Genomic DNA, 26,951 nt, shown 5'->3' on the forward strand with positions numbered 1-26,951 from the left:
GAAACCGCGGCTGCCGGACCCGGAGACGAGTCTGTGTCGCCACGGCGTGAGCCGGACTGGCCGCTGGGCCTCGCTTGGGCCCCGCGGAGCCTGACGCCGCCCCCGGCGCGGCGGGGAGGATGGTGCCGAGCGGCCCCGGGCCCGCCGCGCGCCGCCGCGAGTGAGCTCTGAGCGGCCGCGGGCGGCCGCCGACCAGCTGGCCCGTCTGGGCCCGGGGCGCGCCGCTGCCCACCGGGGCGGGGTGAGCGGGGGCTGGCGGGCCGGGGTCGGGGTCGCCGGGGCCGAGCGCGGGGCCGAGTGGGGATCGCGCTGCTTGGGAGCGGACCTGCTGGCCGGGTGGCCCCGCAGCCTCTCGGGGCCGCAGCCGCCGCCCGGGTCGCGGTGGGGGTCGCTCCGCCCGGGCAGGGTCTGGCCTGCGCCGCCGGCCTGGGCCTGATCCCCGCCGCCGGCTGGCCACCCGCACCCGGAGGAGCGGTGCCCGCGTCCCTCGAGAGGGCGGGACCTCCCCGTACGCACCCGAGGCCTGGACAGTTTGGACTCGGCGCGGGCGCCTTTGGTGGTGGCGGTGTTTGACGCGGTCGTGCCGGCGTCCCCGCTCCCTCCGCGACTTAGCGTCCGCGAGAGAAGACGGGAGGGGACGCGGGTGTGCGGAAACGGAGCGCTGGCACTGCGCGTCGAGGGCTCGGTGGCTGCCCCGGGGCGGCGGGTGACCGGCTTCACGCGCACTTTGATGAACTCAGGGGCGGCCGCGGGGTGACCTGGAGGCGCGTAGTTTCGTTTCTCGGGGTAAGCACCGTGAGCGGTAACCCCGAGCCTGCTGGGCCGCTTCGAATCTGTGAGCACCAGAGCCGGGGACAGCGGGTGAGGGGCTCCGTTCGGGGCCCGGGGCCTGCGCCGGAGTTGTCAGCGGCAGGCCGAGCCCTCGGTGACGGGTGGGGGCTTCCTCGCAGCCCGCTCCGCAGCGGAAAGACTGCGGATCCTCGCGAGCTGCTGTGTCCTGCCTCGAAGGTGAGCCGCGGTGGGAGCAGGTGGGAGGGAATCCCCGCGCCGGACTTGGATGATTGGGTGACGAATGTTTCATAAATCGGTTTGTCCCCAGAGTTCTCCGGTTCCCTCGGGGTCTGAGCACTTGCGAGCTCTGTGTGCAGCTGCTTGAACACCTTCCCGCTTCCCCCGTGTAAGAAAAGGAAATTGACCTGTTGTGCAGCAGAGATGTACTTCGTGACCCCAAGCCTGCTTTCTCTCTTGCACAAGGACGCATTGTGTGGACTTCCCAGTAGAGGTGTGGGAAGAATGGCTGTGGCCTCCTTGAGGGGGACTGGAAGTGGGGGCTGCCACCCACGCCAGGGTTCTGAGATCCCCAAATGCTGAGGGAACACCCTCTGTTTGGGCTGCAGCTGCCGCAGCTGCAGGGAAGAGAGACCAGACCTGCAAATAGTTCTGCCCGCAGGGAACATGCTTAGAGCAGTAAGAAGTGGCAGGCTGCAGTTGCCATATGGCTTTGTTACGCTTAAGTGTCATAAAGGAAGTGGCTTTTAAGGTGGACCTCAGGGGGTCTGGAGCATTTGGGTCTTTCACAATTAACCCGTGAAATGGAAAAGCAAGGACCAGTTAATAGAACAGCACCCAGACTAGGTAGCTGGACAGTGGGGTCCTGCAGTCATTGGCCTCGGAAGTCCGTTAAGGGTTAAATGCTTCTCGGGTGCCTGGGTGCTCCGTTGGTTAAGCGTCTACCTTCAGCTCAGGTCATGATCCTGGAGTCCCAGGGTGGAGTCCTGCATCGGGCTCCCTGCTTGGCAGGGAGTCTGCTTCTCCCTCTGACTCTCCCTCTTCTCTTGCTGTCTCTCTCTCAAATAAATAATAAAATCTTTTTTTAAAAAAGAGTTAAATTCTTCTGCTTCTGCTTTTTAGGATTTATTTATTTGGGAGGGGGAGAGGGAGAGAATCCTCATGCAGACTCCCCGCTGAGCGTGGGGCCCAACTCCAGGCACCATCCCAGGACCCTGAGATCATGACCTGAGTTTAAATCAAGAGTTGGACACTTAACTGACTCAGCCACCCAAGTGCTCCAGTTAAATGCTTTTCTAAGACAAAAAAAGCCGAGGCTACGCAGTCTGGCTTCTGGTAGATTTCGGTTCTAAAGAATTGTTTTCTGTGGTGGGTTTCTTTTGTTCTTTTATGCCGCCAGTGACACAAGGGGTGCTTGACTTATTTTAAGGACAATGAAAAAGATGCTGATGGTGATTTCTGTCTGGTATTAGCAATCAGGAAATTAGATTTGGTGTCTGCACGATGTTTCCGCGCCTGTGTTTAGTTTGTGAGAACACAGCTCTGGTGTGGTCTCTGATGCTCTGGCTACAGCCGGGTGATGGACGGCGCTTTTCCGCCAGTCCCCGAGCTTGTTCACTTCCCAGACCTGCGGTTTCTCTGACCCGGTATCCTTCACGGAGGATGCCCTGTAACTGCTTCGCATCATCGTAACCAGTCTCAGGACCTCACTGACTTCAGCCTTATCCTTTGAGCCTTGCTCAGGACTGCACTCTCTTGACTCTTTAATGCTTCTTTTAGACGGCTCTTCCCTTTCTACCCGCTGCTCTGCTTCCTCGTCACAGATGAGCGTCTGAGAAAGAGTGGTTTTAATGGGCCGCAGCACGACATTAGTCCAGGGACAGACAATCTGTGGGATTTTTTTTTTTTTTTGGTCAGTAATATGCCGCAGAATTCTGTTGCCATGTGAGAGGGTTTTTTAAAAAGTATCTTACTATGACACTACAATTAATATAAAAAATGATATGTGGAATTTAAGAAACAAAACAGGTGATCCTAGGGGAAAAAAGAGAGGCAAACCAATGAACAGATTCTTAATTATGGGGAACAAACTGATGGGTACCGGGGGACATGAGCAAGGGCACGGGTGAAAAAGGTGGTAGGGATTGAGGAGCGTGCTGTTTTCGATGAGCGCTGGGCGATGTGAGTGTTGAATCGCGAAATTGTACACCTAAAACCACTATTACTATCTGTTAACTAACTGGAGTTTAAATAAACTTGAAAAAAATAAACCAAGCACAGTATCATAGTGATAAAAAAAAGGAAATGGAGGAAAGAGTTTTTAGCAAATTGATTTTCCATTTTTAATAAATACGGAAATCTTTAAATTATCTTTCCCTGGTACAAATTGAATAAATTTGACCAGAGGTTTGTAGTTTGTGTATAATTACAGATCTCAGTGTAGTCCTGGGGACTACAGAAGCCTTTGGCGATGACAGTCTGCAAAGTAAGGTCATTTTCCAGTTGGTCTTTTATGCTCCTTGGTTAAAAGTGCTGTTTTCATGGTATCTCCCACTTGTTACACTGAATTTGGATGTTACAATATAATTTCGCATTGAACGTTTAGTGTTCATTTAATCTTGTCATCACTCATGATTTATTTTTTTAATATCTGTTAATTAAACTCCCAAGTCATTAAACTTTTATGTGGGGATACTTTTAATTCGGTTTTTAAGATGGTCAGCAGTTTAAAAATATTAAAGAACAAAAATAAATTATTTTCTGTTCTGGAACTATGGTGAATTAATTTTTTAAAAAAGGGAGAGGGGCATGTTGGAGGTTACAGTGATTTTACATTATGACTTTGAAAATGGAGCCATGCATTCATTAATTATAAGTGAGTACAAGTACAGCCTGAGTCTGAATTTTGAAAGTAAGTCTGCTTACAGACGTAATTATATCAGCCTGTGTTGTTCCTTTCCTTTTTGTCTTTGAGTACTGGTGTTGCCTAAAATGCACATTTCGCAACTAAAACTTTATGCTTTCTGTTGTAATTTCTCTTTTGATCATTTAAACTTTTGAGTTATGGTGAAAGTTTTTTCTACACTGAATTATATTAGCTTGAGAAACCATTGACAAAATTCTACTCATCTTTGCTTTGTACTCTAATGGATGAGCATTTTGAGACATGAATTGCCTTGTTTCTAGAGATGGAAAGTAAGTTCACCATTTTAAACTTCAAAAATGTCGGTTTTGTGCTTTTTGAATTCCATGACTAAAAATATTTTCTATATCCGTGGCTTGTAAAAAATTTTGTTTATTTTCAACTTGACATTGGACTTGAAACCTACTTATCAATCCTGGTATTGTGATTGATGACACAGCTTTTGGGCTTGGATGAATTAAGTCAGAGTGTTTCTGCCACTTATTATCTTGCACAAATTACTTAGCCTCTTTTGACTCAGTTTCCCCTTCTGTAAAATCAGGATAGTAGGATCTACCTAGCATTGTTGTAGGATTAAGAAGTACAACGTGAGTAGAGCACTTGGTGTGGTGTCTGGCACAGGGCATGCTGTAGGTAGTCGCTGTTAGACAGGATACTTTCTCCTTAACCCTTGCTAGTCTGGTTTCTGCCTTCCTCATATCCCCTTAGTGAGAGGGCTCTCGCTTGTATCGCTACTGATGTCTTAACTGCAAAGTTTTATGTGTACCCTCGGTTTTTACCTCATTTGATGGGGGTTGACTTGACTCTATCCAAATCCGTAACATTTACTGGGAGGCCGCACTGTGCTTACTGGTTAATGCGCTGGCTCTGGAGGTGGACTGGATTTGAGTCTTGGTTCATTTCCTACTGTATGACCTTGGGTAAGTTAGCTGACTGCCTTAGGCCTTAATTTCCTCTTCTGTGCAATACAGATGTTGTAGGGCACGTACACAGTACGTGCAGGACTCCTGGAACCGTGTGCCACTCACGTGAAAAGTGGGCAGTCGTGTTCGATGTTACGTTAAGCACCAGCTCTGAGTCAGGCGGTGCCTGTCAGGGGTGGGCAGTGCAGAAATATCATGGAAAGGAGAGGCAACACGAGCAGGTACATGCGGCTTTCGGTTTGGCTAAAGGAGGCGGTGTCTGGGGAGGGGGAGCAGCTGCTCGTGAGCGAGGTTACAAGGTGGAAACTGCTAGACGGTGACTGTGGGAGGGAGAGACTCAGGAACGGCTGGCAGTGGTCACTGGGGGGATGGCTGTGTCTGTCTGGGAGGAGGGGCTGATTTGGCGAAAGCGGATGAGGTTGGACCCGGTCGGCTCCAGGTACCCGTGGGTTAGCTCAGTAGAGGGCTTCGGTGGGTGGCTGTTTAGAGCTGGGGTGGGAGATCAGTACGGAAATTTGACGGGAAGCTGGGAATGAGTGTGTCTGCCTTGCGCAGAGGCCCAGCCGTGAGCTTCGGGTGGAGGCTGAGCTGCAGCCGCTCTCCGAGCAGAGTGAGATGGTAGCTGGGTGCTCGAGATGGCCCAGGGTTTCTTTGAAGCCAGCAGGTGTCTTCAGCTCTGCCAAGTGTTGTATGATCCGGTGTCCTGTCCATGCATGCTCTTTGGTAGGCTCAGGATATTTGCGAAATGCTGCTTCAGTTTTTACATTCGAAGCGGGCCTGTCTCCCACATCCACGTGAGTTCCGGCTCTTCCTCTAGCGCAAGAGCAGGGTGTTCCTGGGGTGGGCATGCAGAACAGGCTCTCCAAGCCTCCCCCCACATTGTCGCTTTGGCATGCCCCACCCCCCGCCCCAACTCCCAGTCTCTTCCAAACTTTGAAAAGGACATGAGTTTATAGGAGAGATGTAAGGAAATTCCCATTTAGCTTGAGGCCGAAAACCTGGTTGAAGATGAACAGCGGTTTTTTTTTTCTGTAAAGTGAACTTTTTGATTGGGTCACAGGTAGTGGTTTAGCAGATCCAGGTTCTGCTTTTAGATTGTAGTTTTAAACTTGAGAAAGTAGCTCTGTGGTATACTTGGAGAGAGGGAGACCCTCTGGAAGGGCTCGTTATCTGACATAATCAGTGTTAATTTCTTCTCTTTCTAATAAGATGCTAAACCAGATGCACATTGCGTATTTCAGCTGCCTGGTCCCTTGGGCAGCCCTCTAGTTGGAGTAGCTCCTTTCCGCCCATTTCTTCACTTCTCCTGACCCTGTCGCTCATCATTTGAAGCGCTGGTGCACACCTGTTGCTGTCTCCTCATCCTTGGTCTTATCTCCTTCCTGTTGGACTTCCCTCCGCCAGAGTGGTTTTAAAGGTCACCAGTGATCTTGCCAGGTGCAGGATTACACAAGCTCAGGTTCAACCAAGCACGTTTTCAAGCACGGAGAGACTCACGTCCTTTCTTTTCTTATTCCTCGTACTTACTCACTTCTCAGTACCACTTCCTTCTCGACGCTCTTCTCTCCTGCCTTGCAAGACACCTTACCGTCCTGCGTACCTCTCTGCTCACGGTCACCTGCTGCCCTCTCTGCCCTGGGGAGGAGCCCACGCTTGTCGGGAGGACCTCTAGGCACCACCTGCCCCAGGAGCACACATTAGTGGGTGGTCTAGAGGAACCTCACCTAAGTATTCTGTGTTTGTTTTTTTTTTAATATATTTATTTTTTTAAAGATTTATTTATTTATTTGACAGACAGAGATCACAAGTAGGCAGAGAGGCAGGCAGAGAGAGAGGTGGAAGCAGGCTCCCCGCTATACAGAGAGCCTGATGTGGGGCTCGATCCCAGAACCCTGGGATCATGACCTGAGCCGAAGGCACGGGCTTTAACCCACTGAGCCACCCAGGTGTCCCTCACCTAAGTATTCTTATAGAGGTTTCTTACAGAACCCTCTGTGTACAGATCACTGCGAGTTAAGCTTTGCCTTTCTTTAGCACCAGGACATGCTAGAGGACCATCCTGTTTTCTATTTTTTTTTTCTAGTTTGGTATAAAAAAGGTATGTTATTCTTTTATCACCTTTATCATTTTTTAAAGAATTACTGATTTTAGAGAGAAAGAGCATGAGCTGGAGGGGCAGAGGGACAGGGACAGAGACTCTCAAGCAGCCTCTGCACCCAGCACGGAGCCTGACTCAGGGCTCAGTCCCACACGACCCTGAGATCATGACCTGAGTTGAGACCAAGAGTTTGACTCTCGGGGTGCCTGGGTGGCTCAGTGGGTTAAGCCTCTGCCTTCGGCTCAGGTCATGATCCCAGGGTCCTGGGCTCAAGCCCCACATCAGGCTCTCTGCTCAGCAGGCAGGAAGCCTGCTTCCCTTCCTCTCTCTGCCTGCTTGTGATCTGTGTCTGTCAAATAAACAAATAAAATCTTAAAAAAAAAAAGTTGGACCTTCAACCGACAGCGCCACCCAGGCACCCCATCACCTTTATTAATGAAGAAAGTGAATGGAATTAAGATTTCATAAAGTTTCTATTTTGGCCATGAGAGCAGCAGGATCTATTGGGGATTATATATATAAATTTTATTGTTAGAAATTATTACAAAGAGAATACATACTCATTATGGAAAATCTTTTAAAAGATTTATTTATTATGCGAGAGTGCGTCGTGCCTGAGCAGGAAGAGGAGAGGGAGAGAGAATATCCAGTAGATTCCCCGCTGAGCCGGAAGCCCGGTGCGGGGCTCGATTTCACGACCCTGACGTCTGGACCTGAGCTGAAACCAGGTGTTGGTCACTTAACTGACTGAGCCACCCAGGCGCCCGTCATTTGGAAATTTTTTAAAAAGAAGATGTATGTAATCTCACCAGCGAGAGAGAACCGCCCGTTTACCCCTGTTTACGGTTTGAGGGTAGGCTGTCTTTTCTCCCCCTGTGGGTGCTTAGGCGCACACACACTCTCGTACTTAAACCTGCCGAGCCTCATTCTGTGTGTGTCACCGTAGGTCCTGGGTGTCTGATGACCGTGGTGTTGCTGCTGGGAGTATATCCTGTAACCGTTGCCCTGCTGTTGGGTAGCTGGTTTTTCTTTTCTTTTCTTTTCTTTTCTTTTCTTTTTTTTTTTTTTAACCATTTTAAACACTCCTGAGGGAACTGTGTTAGTTAAATCTTGGTTTCAGCAAGGAGTGTTTTCTCAGGTGAAGTTTTTAGAAGTAACATAGCAGAGGTAGGAGTGTGCTAGGCTTTAATGCTGTTGATACGTGTGGCCAAGCTGGTCTCTAGTGAGATTAACAGCCCTTTTTCTCCCCTTTTAAAGTGACTGTTGTTTCTCCTAACTTGTAGGTTGCTTGAGGTAACTCCGCAGTAATCTTAGCCTTTTGTCTACTTAAATTGCCACTTGATGTGTAGTGTTGGTGTTGGACTTGTCTCGGAGCTCTAGGTGCTTTGCCAGTAGACTTGAATCACGTGCTTATGAAATTGCCTTTTGGCTGTGTTCTGGTACCTTAAATGCCTAGACTTTGCCAAGAGGCAGCATCACAAGCCCTGGCGGTTTCTCTTTATCTTTGCGAATGTCTCTAATTGCAGTTGGGATGAATTTAGGGGAGGGGGTCGGATAGTGTGCCTTCCCTCTGATCTACTTTTCGTTTCCCTGTACAGAGCTTAACTTACTCTTTAATTACTGACACTTACTATGATGAAGGTTACAGAAATGTTCTTGTCATTTTTTTGGCAAAGAAATAAGTTTGTTTAGCTTTTGTTAAATTTGTATTTGAAAATGCTTGTAGGAAAGGAATTTTAAGTTTGTGAAATATTTGGACTTTTCATTGTTTTATTAAAAAATTTTTAAAAAGCTTGAGGCACCTGGGTGATTCAGTTTTAAGTGTCTGACTCTTGATTTCAGCTCAGACCATGATCTCAGGGTTGTGAGGTCGAGCCCCACATTGTAGGGCTCCATGCTGGCCATAGAGCCTGCTTGGGATTCGCGTCCTTTCTGCTACTTTCCCGTCTCGTTCTCACGCATGCTCTCTAAAAAGAAAATAAATAAATAAATAGTAATAAAGCTTTTACTTTTAAGTAAATACAGTTGGCCTCCTCTGGAACTTTCTCTAATTAAATTAGCTATGTGGATGTTGTTTGTTAATTTTTAGGTATTTATGCTGATATTTATCTAAGTGTTTACATTCTGGTGTGACATGGTTTTAATGACTTAGTTTTCTCTAAAAGCTTATTTTAGATTTTTCTATTTTTCCAGATGTTTCATAATTGTAGTTTCAGCTGTTTAAGTTTATATATGATTCAGATTTTGTTCTCGTTCTTAATAAACTTTATAAGCATATAGAAGAGGCTTCCAACTTTAAATTTACCGAATTCTAAGTTATTATTGATGTTTTTGTTTCTGAATCTTATGACTCTTAACCTAAGTAATGCCATTTCTAGATTTTTATTTTTTTAAAAATACTCGTTTTTTTTTTCCCTAAAATACTCGTTTGTTTTTTTTTTTTAAGATTTTATTTATTTATTTGACAGAGAGAGATCACAAGTAGACAGAGAGGCAGGCAGAGAGAGGACGAAGCAGGCTCCCTGCTGAGCAGAGAGCCCGATGTGGGGCTCGATCCCAGGACCCTGAGATCACGACCTGAGCTGAAGGCAGAGGCTTTAACCCACTGAGCCACCCAGGCGCCCTATACTCGTTTTTAAAAGCAGTTTTAGGGTCACAGCAAAATTGAGAGGAAGGTACAGAGACCAGTCTATCCCCACACATGTACAGCCTCCTCCATTGTCAGCATCCTCCACCCCCTGCCCCCCACAGAGTGACACATTTGTTACAATTGGTGAACCTCTGTGGACGTGTCACTAGTATCCAGAGTGCAGTATATATTAACGCTTGTGTTTGATGTTGTATGTTCTAGGGGTTTGGACAAATCTATTTATTTATTTTAAGGGTTTTTTTTTGTTTTTGTTTTTGTTTTAATTTATTTTACAGCAGGCAGAGAGGCAGGCAGAGAGGGAGGATGAAGCAGGTTCCCCGCCGAGCAAAGAGCCTGATGCGGGGCTCAATCCCAGGACCCTGGGATCATAACCCGAGCCGAAGGCGGAGGCTTTAACCCACTGAGCCACCCAGGCACCCTGGACAAATGTATAATGACCTGTGTCCACCATGATAATGCCATGTGGTGTTTTCACTGCCCTGCAGATCCTCCGTGCTCCACTTCCCGCCCACTGCAGCCTCTGGTCTTACTGGCTCCATTGTTGTGCCTTTTTAGAAGGTCATGTAGTTGGGATCATCTGGCTTCTTTCATGTAGTCATATGCATTTACGTTTCCCCCTTGCCTTTCACGGCCGAATAGCTCTTTTTTTTAGTGCCAAATGATATATTCCACTATCTGGATGTACCACAGCTTATCCATTCACCTACTGAAAGGTATCTGGGTTGCTTCCAAATTGTGGCTGTTATGGATAATGCGCCTATAAAGATCCATGTGCAGATTTTTGTGTGGACAGAAGTTTTTGTTTTGTTTTGTTTTGTTTTTTAAGGGGTGGGAGAGGGAGAGAGAGAATCCCGAGCAGGCTGTGTGCCCAGCACAGAGCCTGACGTGGGGCTCAGTCTCATGGACCGGAGATCGTGGCCTGAGCTGAAATCAGGAGCCGACCCTTAACGGACTGAGCCACCCTAGTGTCCCCATGTGGACATAAGTTTTAAACTCCTGAGGGCAAATACCAAGCAGTGTAGTTGCTGGACCTTATGGGTAAGAGTAGGTTTTAATTGGGACGCCTTTGTGGCTCAGTCAGTGAAGCCTCTGCCTTCAGCTCAGGTTGTGATCAGGGGTCCTGGGATCAAGTCCCGCATCGGGCTCCTTGCTCAGCAGGGAGCCTGCTTCTCTGCCTGCTGCTCCCCCTGCTTGTGCGCACGCTCTCTCTCTCTCTCTGACAAATAAATAATATATTGGGGAAAAAGAGTATGTTTTAGTTTCGTAAGAAAGCACAAACGGTCTTCCAGCGTGGCTGTTAGCCACTTTGTACTCCTGTCAGCACTGAGAGTTCCTGTTGCTCCACATCCTCATCAGCATTTGGTGTTGCCCGTGTTCTGGGTTGTGGCCACTTCTAGCAGGTGTGGTGGTATTTCACTGTTGTTTTAATTTGTGTGTCCTGATGACCCACGATGTGGGGCATCTCTTCGTGTACTTATTTGCCATCTGTAAATCTTCTTTATTGAGCTGTTAAGAGCTCATTTTTATTTATTTATTTACATCTTATAACTATTTTGGGCTAATTTTTAAATTGTGTTGTTTTTTTAAGAGTTCTTTGTATATTTTGGGTAACAGATACGTCTTTTGCAGTATTTTCTCCTCGTCTGTGCTTGTCTTCTCATTCTTTCAACAGTGTGTTTCATAGAGCAGAAATTCTCAATTTTAATGAGCCCGATTTTTAAAAAGTTTTCATTTAAATTCTAGTTAGTTAGCACCCGGTGTTATATTAATTTCAGGTGTGTGGTATAGTGATTCACCACTTCTATCTAATACCTGCTGCTCATCACGACACGTGTACTCCTTAATTTCCATCACCTGTTTCATCCATCCCCGCCCCCCCTTCCCCATCTAGCTATAATATTGTTTGATGTGTTCCAGGAATTATAAGCAGTTAGACCATTGAGAGGTCGATGAGACCTAGCTCACGGTGGCCTGCCATTCTAAGGAGCTTGGACTTCGTCCCTTGGCTGTTGGAGCGCTGAGAGAGTTCAGCAGTAACACAACTAGATTGACATTTGGAGAAGTCACTCTCGCAGCATGTGGAGGATGGATGATTTGACTGGTATAGGCAGAGCCATTTGAGACGCTTAGTAATAGTTACAAGGGAAAGGTGATAAGGGCCTGAACTAAGTGCAGTGGCCGAGGAGTGTGGAGACGAAGAGGAAGTAAGAGATGGTAAAGAAATAGAATCTTTAGCACTTAGCAGTTGATTGGATATAGTGGGGAAGGCACTGGCAGTCTGGCTTGTTTTCCAGAGTTACGGATTGAGGTGGGGAATCCAGGGGGCAGGGTCATATTGGCAGGAAGGCAGATGAGTTCAGTTTGGGACATGTGGAATGCGTAAGTATAAAGATGCTCGCTGGGCTCGTGGATGTCGAGCTCTTAGAGTTGTGGAGGGCTGATACCTCTTCACATGAAGGTGGGGGAAATGGGTGAGCCTGAGATAGATTTCGGAAAGAAGAGCTACAGGATTAGCTAGTGGGTTCGGTTGGTGGGCGTGGTGAGGCCATGACCATAATTGAGGTAAAGAAGGAGTATGTTGAGGGAAATTTGTTTTCTGAAATGCAATTCCAATTACATTGGAAAAGAATAAAAATTTTGAGGTAAGATTCCAACTGAAGAAGTTGAAGAAATTGAAGGGTTTCTGTGAGTAAACCCAGAGAAAGCAGAGGGAGAAACATAATAAAAATACATGTAGAAATGACTGAAATGGAAAGCGAATTATTTAGACACAGTCTACAAAACCAAATACTGGTTCTTAGAAAACACCAGTGCAATGCAGCTGTGGAAAGGTTGGTTAAAAAAGGAGAAGGCAAACGCACAAGAACATTTGTAGTGAAAAAAAACATAGCTACAAGTAAATAAAAAAGTGAACAAATCACAGAATGATACTGTGCTTAGAAATACTAAAAACCGGGGCGCCTGGGTGGCTCAGTGGGTTAAGCCTCTGTCTTCGGCTCAGGTCATGATCCCAGGGTCCTGGGATCGAGCCCCGCATCGGGCTCTCTGCTCCGCGGGGAGCCTGCTTCTCCGTCTCTTTCCGCCTGCCTGTCTGCCTACTTGTGATCTCTCTCTGTCAAATAAATAAATAAAATCTTAAAAAAAAAAAAAGAAATACTAAAAACCAATATCAAATGGGTAATTTCCTAGAGTAGCACATCTTATCAAAACTGACTCAGTTGAAGCCATGGTGAAGCGGTTAAGACAGCCCACCCAGACATACAGCCAAAGAAAAGCATGGTGAATCCTGATCTTTTTTTTTTTTGGTCAAGCTCTGTTAAGATTCTGAGAAATAAAAACTCATATCTTATACATATCTTACCCACAGATTCACATCTTATACACAGTTTAGAAAATGCATGTCCAGATAATTCAGTTAATTTCGTGATACTGGGATGACTTAGTCCTACTAGTCAAGGAGAGCGTGATCATGGCTGATCATTTTCTTATCTCTTACGAATAGAAATTAAAAGGTCCAGATAAAATGTGGCAGACATAAACCAGTCATGTAGTTTTAAAAAATCACAATCATGTTAAGTTTATCCAAGGAATACAAATAAGAGTTAGCATGAGAATGTCAGCATATAGTTGATGTCAACAGATCAAAGAGAAAAAGTTGATAAGTTGCAGAGAAAGGGATCATTGAAATGAAACTCCTATTTGTAAGGAAAGTCTCTTTGCATGGTTGAAATGGAGGAGTATTTCTTTTTTTTTTTTTTTTAGGATTTTATTTATTTATTTGACAGAGATCACAAGTAGGCAGAGGCAGGCAGAGAGAGAGGGGGAAGCAGGCTCCCCGCTGAACAGAGAGCCCGATGTGGGGCTTGATCCCAGGACCCTGGGATCATGACCTGAGCCAAAGGCAGAGGCTTTAACCCACTGAGCCACCGAGGCACCCCGAGGAGTACTTTCTTAACCTGGCAAGGGGTTTCTTTCAGAAACCTTTAACATACACGGTATTTAATACTGAAACATTTAGAAGCATTCCTTTTAAAGGCAGGAATCGACTGTTGCCACTTCTCTTCATCATTTCACTGAAGATTTTAGTCAAAGTTGTAAGAAAAATAAATAGGGGCTGGAAAGGAAGAAATACTTACTAGTTTGCAATGTGACTGTCTACACAAAATCCAGGAGAAGCTACAAATAACCTAGTTAGAATTTAAAAGATTTCATCAGTGTGTCTGGAATGAGATCAGTGTACCAAAGCCTGTTGCTTTTATATACATCAACAGTAGGAAACGTTATTTTTAGGAAATGCTGTCAATGATAGCTGCATAAATCAGTATTTTTTGAATCTGTCTAGTAAGGTACATAAGAAGTTTTTAAAAATTACTGAAAAAGATAAATGAACCCAAGTAAATTAAGACAGATTCTGTTCAGAGACTGGGGACCTCAGTGTTATAAAGATGTCATTTTTTCCCCAAATTAGTAGTCTGTTTGGTACAGTTCCAGTTTAAAACTCAACTAGATTTTCCTGAGAACTTTACAGGTAGGACCTAAAATTCATATAGCAGAGTAAAGGGCCAAGAAGAGCTCGGATGATTTTGAATAAAAGTAAAATGTTAGACTTCTTGTATTAGATGGCAAGATTTCAAACAGTACCAAGGTGGGGAGATGCAGACACCATGATGGGACATTAGAAAAGCCTGGAGACAAACCCACATTCATCTGGGAGCTTCGTGTGTATGAGAGGTAGCCTTCCAAATCCATGGGAAATCCATGTTCAGTATAAAACCATCTTCAGTGAATGGTATTGGGTAATTGGCCTCTTATATCGAAAAAGATTTAAACCAGAAGCTTACTGGATTCTGGAATCCCAAATCAATTCCAAGTCAATAAGAGACTAAAAGTCAAACTATAAGACTTGAAGAGGAAAATAATGAAAGAGTATTACATAATGTATGCATACACATAATCGTGAAAGGAAAAGGGTGATAAATACATTAGAATCAAGAACTCATAGTTATCAAGGAAATGCAGACCACAACACAGTGGTCTGCACACCCATTAAGGTGACAGTAATGAACAAGGCAATGACAAGTGTGGGTGATGCGGTGGGGAAAAGCACTCACTATCCAGCCGGTGAGAATGCGGAGTGGGGCAGTTGCTTTGGAAAACAACCTGGCAAGTTCTCAGAAGGTTAAACCTGTGGTTACCACATGACCCCAGCAATGCCACTCTTGGGGTATGTAGGACAGACAGCAGCCGGGAGAAGTGGACACCTGTGTCCATACAATAAATGACACATGCATGTTTGTTGCAGCTTGACTTGCTAGAAACAGTGTCTATCAGCTGATGCGTGGATATGCAAAATACATGAATAAAGTATTTCGTACAGTGGAATATTTTTGGCAACAAAAAGGGAGGAAGTACTGATACATGGGACATCACGGACCAACCCGGAAACACCGTGCTAGGGGAGAGCAGCCAGTCACCAAAGGCCACATACTGCAAGTCCATTCCTGTGCAGTGTTTGGAATGGGCAGGTCTGTAGAGACAAGCTGTGTTAGTGGTTGTCTTAGGGCCGGAGGGGATGAGGGTTACTCCTAAAGCATGGGGGGTTTCTTTATGAGACGATGAACATGTTTGAAAATTGATTATAGTGAAGGTTGCCCAGTTTTGTGAGTTGATTCGTACACGTTAAATGGGTGAATTATATGTAAATTATATATCAAGAGAGTTGTTGAAAAAATACAAGAACCTTTCATATGGTAGAAGGTACCATAAACGGTATTAAGGAAAGTCCACAGAAGTCGTCAAGTAGAATGTATACATAACATATGTATAGATACGTATATATGTAACATATACATAACGTATGTGTACATTACGTTATGTGCAACGTAAAAAACTGGAAAAGGCTTAGGCTCCAGAATCTAAAACTCCTGAGCGTTAATGAAAACGGACGAAAGGCTGGTAAGTAGCCAGAAGGCTGAGGCAGTTTCCCTAGGAAGAGCCTGAGTGCTGAGAAGGCAGTGGAAACGGTCAGTTTGAGGGAGATGCAATCTAAATAGTGAGGAGGGCGCCTGGGGGCTCAGCCCTGAAGCCTCTGCCTTCCGCTCAGGTCACAGTCCCAGGGTCCCGCCCTGGGCTCCTTGCTCAGCTGAGTCTGCTTCTCCCTCTGCCCCGCTCCTGCTCACACTCACGCGCGTGCTCTCTCACAAAAATAAAAATTAAAAAAAAATAACGAGGTAACATTTCGCAGCGATCTTATTGGTCCCAGTCAGTAAGCTTGCTTCAGAGTGTCGAGTGTTGGTCCTAAGGTCGGGAACTAGCCTGAGCCCTTCTGTTGCCGGTAGGACCTCCTTGGAGAGCTGTGTGGCGTGACCCGGCCCGGTGGCCGAGGGGCCTGCCCTGTGGCCCAGGGCCCCTCTTGTGCGAGCTGCAGGGCCTGGTGTGGGAAACTGGGAGGACCCCAGGGCTCAGCCGCACTTGCACACGGTGTAGCCGGTGCATCCGGCAGACGCGATCTGCAGAGATAAAGCTCCAACCTTGTAAATGAGAATAGCGTCAGAAGATAGTCAATGTATCATGTTCCGCAAGTTTCCACGTGCAGTGCCGGTAATTGTGTGTGTGTGTGTGTGTGTGTGTGTGTGTGTGTGTAGTAAAAGTACACAGAACACGGGGCGGGGGTGTTGCTCTGGGAGGAGCACAAAGGATATTATTTTACATCTCAAAGGACTCTTGGTGAGGATGAGGGAGGACACCGCCTGGCTCACTGCACCCACGTGGTGGCTGTTCGTTCTTAGGGCGAGTTGATGCATCTTTTTCTCTCAAACTTAAAAGCTGTTACAGATTTTTTTATTCTTTAGTTGCTTTTTTTAGTGTTGTCGTCTGTTCATGTATAGAATTGCTTGTTGTGTGCCAGCTCCTGTTCTAGGGGCCAGGAACCAGGGGGCTAGAGCAGTGAATAAGACTGGCAAGATTTCGGGGCATCTGGGGGGCTCAGTGGGTTAAGCCTCTGCCTTCGGCTCAGGTCATGGTCTCAGGGTCCTGGGATGGAGCCCCGCGTCGGGCTCTCTGCTCAGCAGGGAGCTGAGTCTCTGCCTGCCTCTCTGCCTACTTGTGATCTTTGTCTGCCAAATAAATAAAATCTTTAAAAAAAAAAAAAGGGATATGGCAGTATCTGTTAAAACATATAGATCTTAAAAAAAAATAAATTGGCAAGATTTCTGCTATCACGGAGCTCAGAGACCAGCAGGGAGAGACAGCAAACAAGTAGAGAATTGTCCTCTCGACTGGTACTGAACAGTCTGAAAGAGGCGGGGGGCTCGGGGTGGTCAGGGAAGGCCTCTTTGAGGAGCTGACTGACCGCTGAGTGGAAACCTGCATTTTAAGAAGAGTAAGCAGGTGGAGATTTGGGGGGAAATGGCTTCATAGAGGAAATTCAGAATTTCTAAGAAGAATGAAATACTTAGGAATACATTTGGCAAAAGAAGTGTAGAGGTATACTTTGGAAGCTACAAAAGTTGTTTATTAGAGAAAACCGAAGTAAGTGGGAAGGTTCGGGGACTGGAAGCCAGTATTGTTAAGAAGGCTGATCCGCAAACTGACCTGCAGGGCCAGTGAGGTCCCCAGTCAGTCCCGGCTGACGTCCTTGCACAAAGTGACAAGCTGGTCCTAGGAGATCGGAAGGCCAGTGCCAGAGCCCAGTGAGGGAGGACGGAAGTTGCCGATCCTACAGTCGCTGAGGTTGGTAGGGCTTCTGGAACATGGAACCTGTGCGCCATGTGGGTCCCTCATCTTCTCCCAGGCCCTGTGGGAAGCCTCAGGGGGCGTTAAGCAGGGAAGTGGTTCAGTTAAACATTTATTACGTGTCTCTCGGTGCCAGTTGCTGGGATGGGCGTGAGGATGGCAGGAACGGCAGAATGTTGAACCTTCCAGTGGTAGGGAATGAGCACATCCTCACTTGCTTTCTGTGCATGTTGGCCTGTGTTTGTGTCGTGTTAGGGACCTCCTTCAGCGTTATCTTAAGTGAAAACAGCTGGTGCTGTTGTCAGTGGGCCTTATGGGAACAGCGGTGTTCATCATGGAATAATTAGAAGATTCAGACGGAAGGAGAGAAATGCGTAGCTTTTAAGGTCACCACTGTGACATAGTGACAGTTCACTTTAGTGTTTTTCCTTCTAGTCTTTGCAGTAGATTTGTGATCCGACATTTCTCAAGTTCCGTAGTGAGTGACCTCCTCACGCGCCCAGTGCCAGGGAAGGAAACAACAGTGGGGATCATAGGGTTTCTTTGGGCGAGACGGTCCATGAGTCTAATGATTCGTCCCTTTCAGGTGGAGCTGATGAGAATAATGTTCAGCGTCAACCCCCTGGAGAACCTGAAGCTGTACATCAGCAGTCGGCCTCCCCTCGTGGTCTTTATGATCAGTGTCAGCGCCATGGCAATAGCTTTCCTGACCTTGGGCTATTTCTTCAAAATCAAGGAGATTAAGTCACCGGAAATGGCGGAGGTATCGTATGTTCCAAGTCCTCCTCTCGGGATGGCCAGACCTTACACAGTAAGGGAACAGCCTTGGGCTCTCCACACACCTTTCCTTCGAACGCAGTGAGAAAGCAGCGTTTTTCCCAGCATCCGTCTTCCATCTCCCTGTGGCTCACTGTGAATGTGTCTAGTCAGACAGCTGTTGGTTTAAGTAACGGTGCAGTTTCAGGTAGACCGCCTCAGCAATGACACGTGCGTTTTGGAAGTATATTGTCAAGTGTGCAGAGCATAGAGGACTAACACGCTTGCTATTATTAACTTAATAAATCACAAATTTATTAAAGTTTTGAATTAGCTAATTGCTGTTTTTAAAAACTGTAAACATTTGTTCTTTTGAAGCCATATGTCATCACGGAGTTTTAGTGGCGGACTGGAAGCCAGTATTGTTGCCTGAGAAGGGACACTGAAGAAATAGAAAGCTGGATCTTATTTCCGAATATATTTGTTTTTATTAAGCAGAGCTTCCGTTTTCTACAAACTGGCCTTCTAGATTTTACATTGTAGTCAGTTTAAATAAATTATTAGGGTGTTGCCCTTTGAACCTTAATCTAGGCAGATAATAGTTTGAACTCTCATAATACGGATTTTAAAAGATGTATTTTTGCGTATACAAAGAAAACAACACAAAGTTAACAGTTCTTATTTAATGGAGCTGCATGATAATGTACCTATTACAGAATGTATTTGACATTAGGAATTATGCTGAATTAAAGTTATGGTAAATTGCTGGTGGTTGCAGGTTTCTTTTAGGACAAATGAGTTCCTGCCTTAGTAGACTCCTGGGGTGCCTTCTCTTAACTTTTTTCTTCTGGGCTGCGTGCCTTGGTGGGAGCGGGAACGGGGGCGGGGATTGGGATTGCGCTGTGCCTGCCTGTGTGCGCCCTGTGCAGGAGAGGAGGGTTCTTCCTCGGTGTAATGGGGGGCTTGGCTTGCTCTGTGCTCTGTGCTCTAGATCCGAGAATACCTTGGCAGGAGGGGTCCCCTTCACAAGTGAACTTTTTCACACAGTTTAAGTGACAAGTGTTAGCTATTTCTGCCATGAAACCCTTTCAAACTGTTTCTAACCAACAAGTGTACAGGCTGGCTCAGCTCTCCCTCTGCCCTGACTCTGCCTGAGTCTTTAAAGGTCGTGCAGATAGCCTGTGCCCACATTAGGGCTGAAAACGAATATTCTAGTCACAACCGGGGCTCTGCGGCATCCTGGCATTGCTTTCCCTCAGAGCCCAACAGCACGTTGAGCACTTGGCCGGCACAAGTGGTTAAGGCAGCCTGGATGATTAGTCCTTAGTAATCGGAATGGTGCCTGACATTGGCTTTGGCTGTCTGTTCAGAATGGACTCGAGGTCTGCAGGAAGGCATTGCCAAGCTGGTGCAGAACTTTGGTCATGATCGACTTCGTGATTTTCTTTCCTTTTCTTTTCTTTCCTTTTTTTTTTTTTTTTTTTAAGATTTTATTTATTTATTTGACAGAGATCACAAGTAGGCAGGGAGGCAGGCAGAGAGAGAGGAGGAAGCAGGCTCCCCGCTGAGCAGAGAGCCCGATGCGGGGCTCGATCCCAGGACCCTGAGATCATGACCTGAGCCGAAGGCAGAGGCTTAAACCACTGAGCCACCCAGGCGCCCCCATGATTTTATTTTCAAATGAGGATCTTAGGAATATGGGAAAAGTTCGGGGCTATGAATCAAAGAACTTAATCCTGCTTCTGCCGTCAACTATGGAATTAGAGAGTCCATAAAGCTGCCTCGGCCTCAGTTCCCTCATGTCTGGAATATGAAGGAATGTACTAGAATGTTCCTGTTCAGCCCCAGTGTTTTTGAGTGGTCGGTTGACTCTGTAGGTTTGGGGGGAGTGTAGTTTGATGCACCGGCTGCCGCAGACGGATGGACCGGGTTCTCTAAAGGTGGACTTGCTGGCATCTCCAGGATTGCTGCGGCGGTGCCCTGCCCTGCCCTGCCCTGCCCTGCCCTCCCCTCCCCTCCCCTGCTCCTCGTGCAAGGACGTGGCGCAGCACTTTCAGGCGAGGCTAGTGTTAGAGTGACCGAAGTGTCACTCGGTTAGTCCTCACAGCTGACAGCTTCTTGTAGACTAACGTTGCCTGAAGGAAGTCGGCGTCACAGCTGGGGCTAGTGTGTTCTTCCCTTCCAGCCCGAGTTCATCTTTGCTTTTTTGTGAAAATTAAATTAAAATAGAACCCGGTGAGTACTTTATTATTGTTGGTTTCGGTTGAACCGTGACATAAGCAGCTGTGTATGTATTTAAAACTGCTTATGGTTTAAACCGCCAATACAGAAGTGCAGAGACGCCAGAAAACATCTTTTCTCCTCCTTTTTTAAGTTCTGCTTTAAGGTGGTCATGATTCAAAGGCCATGACAAGGGGCCACACTGGTGTTGGTATCGACTGTGGTGAACTGACCTTTCCAGGCACTATTTTAAGGCAGCTTCATTTATTTATTTTTTTAGTTTTCTTTATTTAAGTAACCTTTGCACCCAACGTGGACCTCAAACTCCCGACCCTGACCGAGGCCAGGAGTCGCATGCTTTTCTGACTGAGCCAGCCAGGCACCCCCAGGCAGCCTTGTGTAAAAAAATAAACAGCTAATCGCAGGGCACCGGGCTGGTTCTGTCAGGGGAGTGGGTGACTCGATCTTGGGTCTGTGAGTCTGAACGGCACGTTGGGCGTAGAGATTACTTAAAAGTAAAGTCTTAGAAAAAACAAGTAACTAACCACATCCGCTAAGTAAATTTGGATTAATGCTTTTAATGTTTCACTACTTTCATTCAAGCTTTCTTTTCAAGTTTTGTTCTCAAGCTAGATCATTTTCTCTAAGTATAATACGCTATTTTTTTACACATTTTCTTGAATAAGCTAGTTTAATCTCCTAGTTTATTTAATATCTCGTGCCAGTGAAGAGTTCGTATTTTAGATTGTGAATGTGAGGGTGGTTTGGAAAACCAGCCCCGTTATCCCCGTGCCAGAGGCTGATGGCTGTATTGTCATTGTTACTGTCAGTGCTTAGCTCTGTGGCTCTAGTGACCCCACCCAGGGGTCCTGGCTGTAGGGTGCCAGGGGCAGCACTTTCAGGCAGCTCTTACTTGCTTTCCTTACACCTCTGTTTTCTCCCACCGCAGGACTGGAATACGTTTCTGCTGCGGTTCAACGATCTGGACCTGTGTGTGTCCGAGAACGAAACACTGAAGCACCTCACAAACGACACCACAACCCCGGAGAGCACGGCGGCCAGCGGGCAGGCCAGAGCGTCCACCCAGTCCCCGCAGGCCCTGGAGGACGCGGGCCCACTGAACATCTCAGTGGCCATCACACTGACCTTGGACCCGCTGAAGCCCTTCGGAGGGTACTCCCGCAATGTCACCCATCTGTGCTCCACCATTCTGGGCCATCAGATTGGACTTTCGGGTATGTGATGTCACCCTTTTCCGTTCAGATTTTCTGAGGCAGCAGCTTCCAAGACAGAGTATCAGTGGTATATGGTTTTTACTCGTCAGATTGTTTTTACATGTGTCCTCTTTTCTTGACTTTGAGCTAAATGAAGTCAAGAAGGAGCCGTTTGTGCTACGTCTTCACCTAAAGTGCTTGGTGTACGGTAGGCTCTCAACACAGCGACTGAGAGGAGACTTTAAGGCCGAGCTCCAGTTTTAATTTTTACAAACACAAAATTTTTTTTCAGGCTTTTCATCGTAGAGTTTTCGATACATACTACAAATACTGTTACTAGTCTACGAATTTTCGAACGCACACCCACATGAGCTCCGCACCGTGCAAGCTGCTGGGAAGAACAAGAAAAAGCCCAAGACGTGGTCTTGTCTGTTGGAATTTTAGGATCACGGAAGAGACAAATAGAATATGAGTTAATATTTATCAAACACTTAACAATAGTTCCTGGCACAAAGGAGATGCTATACTAAGTGCCGGGCTCCCCTCTCAACAGGGAGTCTGCTTCTCTCTCTCCCTCTGCCCCTCCCTCTGCTTGTGCCCTTTCCCTCTCTCTTAAATTAAAAAAAAAAAACAAAATAGTGAAAATAACCATCAATAGAACATTGAGCCCTGCTGTTGGACCAGTCGGGGGCTCTGACTGTGACAGACTGTTGAGAACGTAGTAGAAGCTGGAGTGACTAGGAAAGGCTTCCTACAGAGGCCCAGACCTTAGAAGAATAGTCTTTGGTTCTTTGTTACCAAGGGCCTCTCCGTCCTTGGAGGAACTTGGGAGTGCCTGGCCGACCTCTGCTGGCTCTTCCGGCTGAGAGCTGTTCCCACAGGAGTGAGGGAAGGTGACTCTGGGAGCGGGTGGACCGTCTCCTTCTGCTATGGTCCTAGACCTTGGTTTTCGTTGAAGCTTCTTTATCCCTTATCAGTTCCCAACCTTCCTGAAGTCTGGTAGACCCCCCGATCCTTGGTCTGCTCATATATGGAAGGGAACAGTAACGCTTCTCTGGTCATGTTTGTGGGATGGCGTGTGTTTCATGTGAAGTGATACATGTAAAAGCGATTTGGAAATGGCATGAGTGCCGTACAGGTGCTAAAACAGCGGAGGTAATAACTCAGCCAGCCCCCAAATTTCCACCGTGGGCACTGGGGGCCCTTGTTGCCTGGCATCTCCAGGCCCTGGCTAACAGTGGCTCCTTTCCGTTTGCCACACTCTGGATCCCCCGGGTGAGCAGGCTTCGGAGTCCGGCTCCAAGCTCTCGTTCCTGAAGTCCCGCACAGGCAGATGTCCCGCTGATAGGGGATTCCTGGGTGAGTTTGATTCCAGGGTTCCTTGGAATCGCAGAGCATAATACATAGATGAGTTCCTACCTTGATTTACCAACGCTCTCCCTCCCTGCCCCCCAATTTCTCTTTCGTAGGCAGGGAAGCCCATGAGGAGATCAACGTTACCTTTACCCTGCCCACAGCTTGGAGTTCGGACGACTGTGCCCTTCACAGTCACTGCGAGCAGGTGGTGTTCACCACGTGCATGACCCTCACAGCCAACCCTGGTGTGTTCCCCGTCACCGTGTAAGTGTCTTCCAGAACCCCGTGCCTACGCGCCGGAAGCCCCGTTTACCAGGAGTGGGACTGGGGCGCGTGGGCAGGTTCTCGGGGAAGCTTGTGGTAAACGACTGGGCACGGCTGTCCCGGCGGGCCCGTCTAAAGGGTTATCTGAGTTGAGTTTGGAACCCTAAAGTAGAACTTGGCGTTGAGGATCTGAGTGAGTGAGTGGTTGAGCAGGGAGTGAAAACATCCGCTCTGTTTGCCGTGCCGGGCCGCCTGTCCTGTCGGCGCAAGCGCGTCACACCGAGTAAGTAGGAGCTGACGTGTCACCGGCATGACTTACGAGGAAGCCACCGGAACGATGAAGCTTTGGTCATCGTGACCGAGAGCATAAATGAGTCTTTCCCTGAAACCGTGTCTGTTGCTGAAACTTACACCTCCTGTGTTTTGAGCAGCTGTCCCTGTCACCGTGGATAAGTTTTAAGGGTTGGGGTTTTTTTGCCTCTTTATAATGGAGATAATGATCCGTAAGTGCATGAAATGTGTAAGATGTAGCCAGTTTAAGAGAATTCTAAGATGAATTCTGGTTTTTTATTTAATTATTTCTATTAACCTGCAATGTAGATGCATTCTTTTTGAAGAATTACTCTGGGGGGCGCCTGGGTGGTTCAGTCAGTTGACATCGGACGTGATTTCGGCTCAGGTCATGATGTCGGGGTCATGAGGTGGAGCCCCACGTCGGACTCTGCACTGGGCATCGAGTCTGCTTGAGAATCTCCCTCTGCCTGTCCCTGCGCACGTGCACGCGCGCTCTCTTGCTCTCCCTCAAAAAATAATTACTCTGGGACCTATCTGTTTTAGATACTCGGAGGTTTGTAGGACAAGATCAGATAAGTTAAATGTCACTTGCTGTTGGAGAAGTTTGTGTATAAAACCTTCAGTTGTGACTGAGAATTTAGATAATTTACAAAAAGGGGCCTAAAAGGACCAGGCCTCTCTTTGGCTACATCACAGGGAAGAGAACCATGGTTGGTTGACTTGTGAAGCCAGAAACCTTAACAAGCAGACTTGTAAGTGTCGGATGCCGTTTCTTACTCCGTTAGGTGTTTGTTAAGTTAAAAATAAAAGCCTGTGAGCTAAAACGAGCGTAAAGGTCTTCATCTTAAAGAAATGTGTGTCTCCTCTTTCTCTTCTCCACACGGGACGCCATGCTCAGTGCGGCGCCGGGGCCGTGCGGGAGGCCCGGGTGAGGGCGTCAGGCCGCTGAGCCCTGTCTTGTGCTCTCTGCCCCGCAGACAGCCACCGCACTGTGTTCCCGACACGTACAGCAACGCCACGCTCTGGTACAAGATCTTCACAACCGCAAGAGACGCCAACACAAAATACGCTCAGGATTACAACCCTTTCTGGTGTTACAAGGGGGCCATTGGAAAAGTCTATCACGCTTTGAATCCCAAGCTTACAGTTATTGTTCCGGACGTAAGTGAGAGAAGTTGTGTGTGTGTGTCTGTCTGTCTCCCTGCATCTGGGGACAGTCACCTAGGCCCTCTCTACCTCCTTGAGTGTGCTTGGCCCGTCCCCTTCTAGATTTCCAGCTGGGCCAGGAGACTAGGGGCGGTAGCGGGGACCTGGGCTGAGCTGCCACCCCGTCCGTTAAGGACACTCCGCATCTGTTCTTCGTTTTCTGCTTTGGTCACCAGCGGTTACGTTTGTCACGCGGCCGTCGTGTTCCAGGGACACACGTACCGTCTGCTCACTCCCATGGTCACTCCGGGAGTATTGGGTTGGTGTGAACACAAATGGTAAATCGTGTGGAATTCATGAAGGTGGAAGTAAATCGGAGGAGAAGAGTCTTTGGCGAGATACTGAGGGCCGGTAGGGTTTTACCTAACGAGGAAGACGCTGTAACCCGCCTGCTGGGGCTCATTCGGCCTCCTGCCCAGCCTTGAACCCGCTTTTAATGGACTGCACGGATTGTTCTAAGTGTCCGCACTTTTCTTCCTGTCGGTATATGGTAGCCAGACTTTTGGCCTGATTCTTTCCTCTTTCTTCTGTCAAGCTGTAGCAGTTGGTGGGCTGGGGCTGCGGGACTGAGCAGCGCAGCCAGGCTGGGTGCTGGGCAGGGGCCAGAAGACGCGTCGGTGCCTCGCCGAGGCTTTTGGACTTCGTGCGTTTGGGCTGTAGGGCCTTGCACAGCAGTGCTTGAGGGAGACGGGTCTGCCCAACCGATGATCGTTTGTGGGCTGGAGCCCACGGGCCCAAGGCTGATGTTTTGAGGCCTGGAGGTGTGTGCGTGTGGGTGCGTGTGTGTGAAGGAAAGGGGGCGGAAGCAGGGCCGGCGTGCGGCACCTGGCAGGCCTGGTGATGGTGACCGTGTGCGGGAGGTCAGAGAGGAGTGAATCAGGGACTTGGAAAGTGAGGACAAGACAGAAGGAAGTTGCCCATGGGGAAAGGCCTTCTTGGCGGGAGAGCAGGGAGGATTGGGAAAGACAGGCTTGGGCTGTCAGAGGAAGGGATGGAGGAGAAGGGTAAGGGTTAAAGCCCCTGGGTCTCTGGGGCTTCCTGGGGGCGGGGGGTCCTGGGGCAGGGTCCTGGGCAGTGTGGGAGTGCAGAAGCCAGGGCAGGGGCTGCCTTAGGAAGAAGTGGGTGGCCACAGGAACAGCGTCTTTACTTAGACCTGGTTTTAATAGTTTAGAAGAGGAAGAGAACCCTCTCTCCTTCCAGTTAAGAATTCAAGTTGAGGTGAGTCTGGAGGTTATGAACCCGTTTCCAGAATCCTAGCAGTGACGTCTTCCAGCAACTCAGTGCGATGTTTCTGGCTTGTTCTCTTTATTCAGGACGACCGTTCATTAATAAATTTGCATCTCATGCACACCAGTTACTTCCTCTTCGTGATGGTGATAACCATGTTTTGCTACGCCGTCATCAAAGGCAGACCCAGCAAGTTGCGTCAGAGCAATCCCGACTTCTGTCCTGAGAAGGTGAGCAGTGGACAGGTGTGGCCCAGCACTGTTGCCGGGGGTCTCTGCAGACTGAAAGTCCCGCGTGGCCCTGATTCCCTCTATGGCTGGCGGCTCGTCTCCTGCAGAGAGCTTAGGTCCTGTGTGTATCTGTAGTGGTCTGCCCTCGGCCTAGACCGTGGTGGTGGATTTTCAGCCGCACACCCACTGCATAGCTGGGAACTGGGAACTGTTCTCAGAGCCCCGGGGTGGGGTGGGGGGCAGCGGACCCTGCCAGGGCTGCTTCCCATCTGCTTCTGTCAGCTGAGGAGCCACCTCGCAGAATCCCGACCGCGGTTTCAAAACCACGACCTCTGTCTCGGCAGGGGGGTTCCGCTGGATCGGCCGCTCGCTGCGGAGACTTTCGGGTAGCTGTTCATGCCCCGCTAAGTGAGATCCTTTTTTCTTAGGGAGTTAGTAATTCCTCTGCCCGCTAGATGCCTGCCATGTAGCTCCCGGTGTTTGGTTGGAGACTGGAACCCAGTGAGGGCGCTGGTGGGACTGAGTTACGTGGGCTCTGCTGTGTGGCGGGATCGCTCATCGTGTTCTCTTTCAGGTGGCTTTGGCCGATGCCTAATCCCACAACTGCCCGTTCTCTAAGAGAGACGGAGAGAACCATAATCAATGCCTGCTGAACCCAGCCTGGGCCTGGACACTCTGTGAATATATTATCTCGCAATGTTGGGTTATTCCAGCCAAAGACATTTCAAGTGCCTGTAACTGATTTGTATATATTTATAAAAACCTGTTCAGAAATTGGTCCGATGATGCACGTGCTTTGCACTGGGTGCAGCCGAAAGCCTTCAGCCCCCCGCGGACTTGGGGGGATGAGCCTGCGCCACCGGGAGGACGGGGAGCTCGCTGCAGCAGAGCAGACCGTGCTGTCTTCCCCGCGGTCGCGGGCATTTCATTGCTGGCGGGGTTGAGGTTTGCTTCGGTCCTTGTCTCAGCCCGAGCGTGCACAATGTCGGAAACCCTCCGCACCTTCCATGTGATACTGCATTTCCAAAGCCACCGGTCCGTTTTGTGGATTTTACGTGTCTGTGGCT

General features: G+C 48.0%; 1 protein-coding gene across 1 annotated transcript; it reads left to right on the forward strand.

Moving 5' to 3' along the window:
* TMEM248 (transmembrane protein 248) lies at positions 1-26,667 on the forward strand. The gene is made up of 7 exons (XM_032872372.1): positions 1-241; positions 17,704-17,880; positions 21,043-21,328; positions 22,777-22,927; positions 24,199-24,382; positions 25,741-25,884; positions 26,459-26,667. Exons 2-7 carry the CDS (start codon positions 17,713-17,715, stop codon positions 26,477-26,479), a joined length of 954 nt encoding a protein of 317 aa, XP_032728263.1. The 5' UTR covers positions 1-241; positions 17,704-17,712; the 3' UTR covers positions 26,480-26,667.
* Positions 26,668-26,951: the final 284 nt, after the last annotated feature.

This window comes from Lontra canadensis, unplaced genomic scaffold (genome assembly GCF_010015895.1).
Source record: "Lontra canadensis isolate GAN:19392208 unplaced genomic scaffold, GSC_riverotter_1.0 scaffold45, whole genome shotgun sequence".
In the NCBI taxonomy this organism is placed as follows: domain Eukaryota; kingdom Metazoa; phylum Chordata; class Mammalia; order Carnivora; family Mustelidae; genus Lontra; species Lontra canadensis.

Excerpts from the sequence above, each read along its gene's own strand:
- TMEM248 (XM_032872372.1), top strand. The coding sequence starts at position 17,713 with ATGAGAATAATGTTCAGCGTCAACCCCCTGGAGAACCTGAAGCTGTAC. Across the intron at positions 17,881-21,042 it reads AGTCACCGGAAATGGCGGAG|GACTGGAATACGTTTCTGCT; the intron begins GTATCGTATGTT and ends CTCCCACCGCAG. Across the intron at positions 24,383-25,740 it reads TTACAGTTATTGTTCCGGAC|GACGACCGTTCATTAATAAA; the intron begins GTAAGTGAGAGA and ends CTCTTTATTCAG.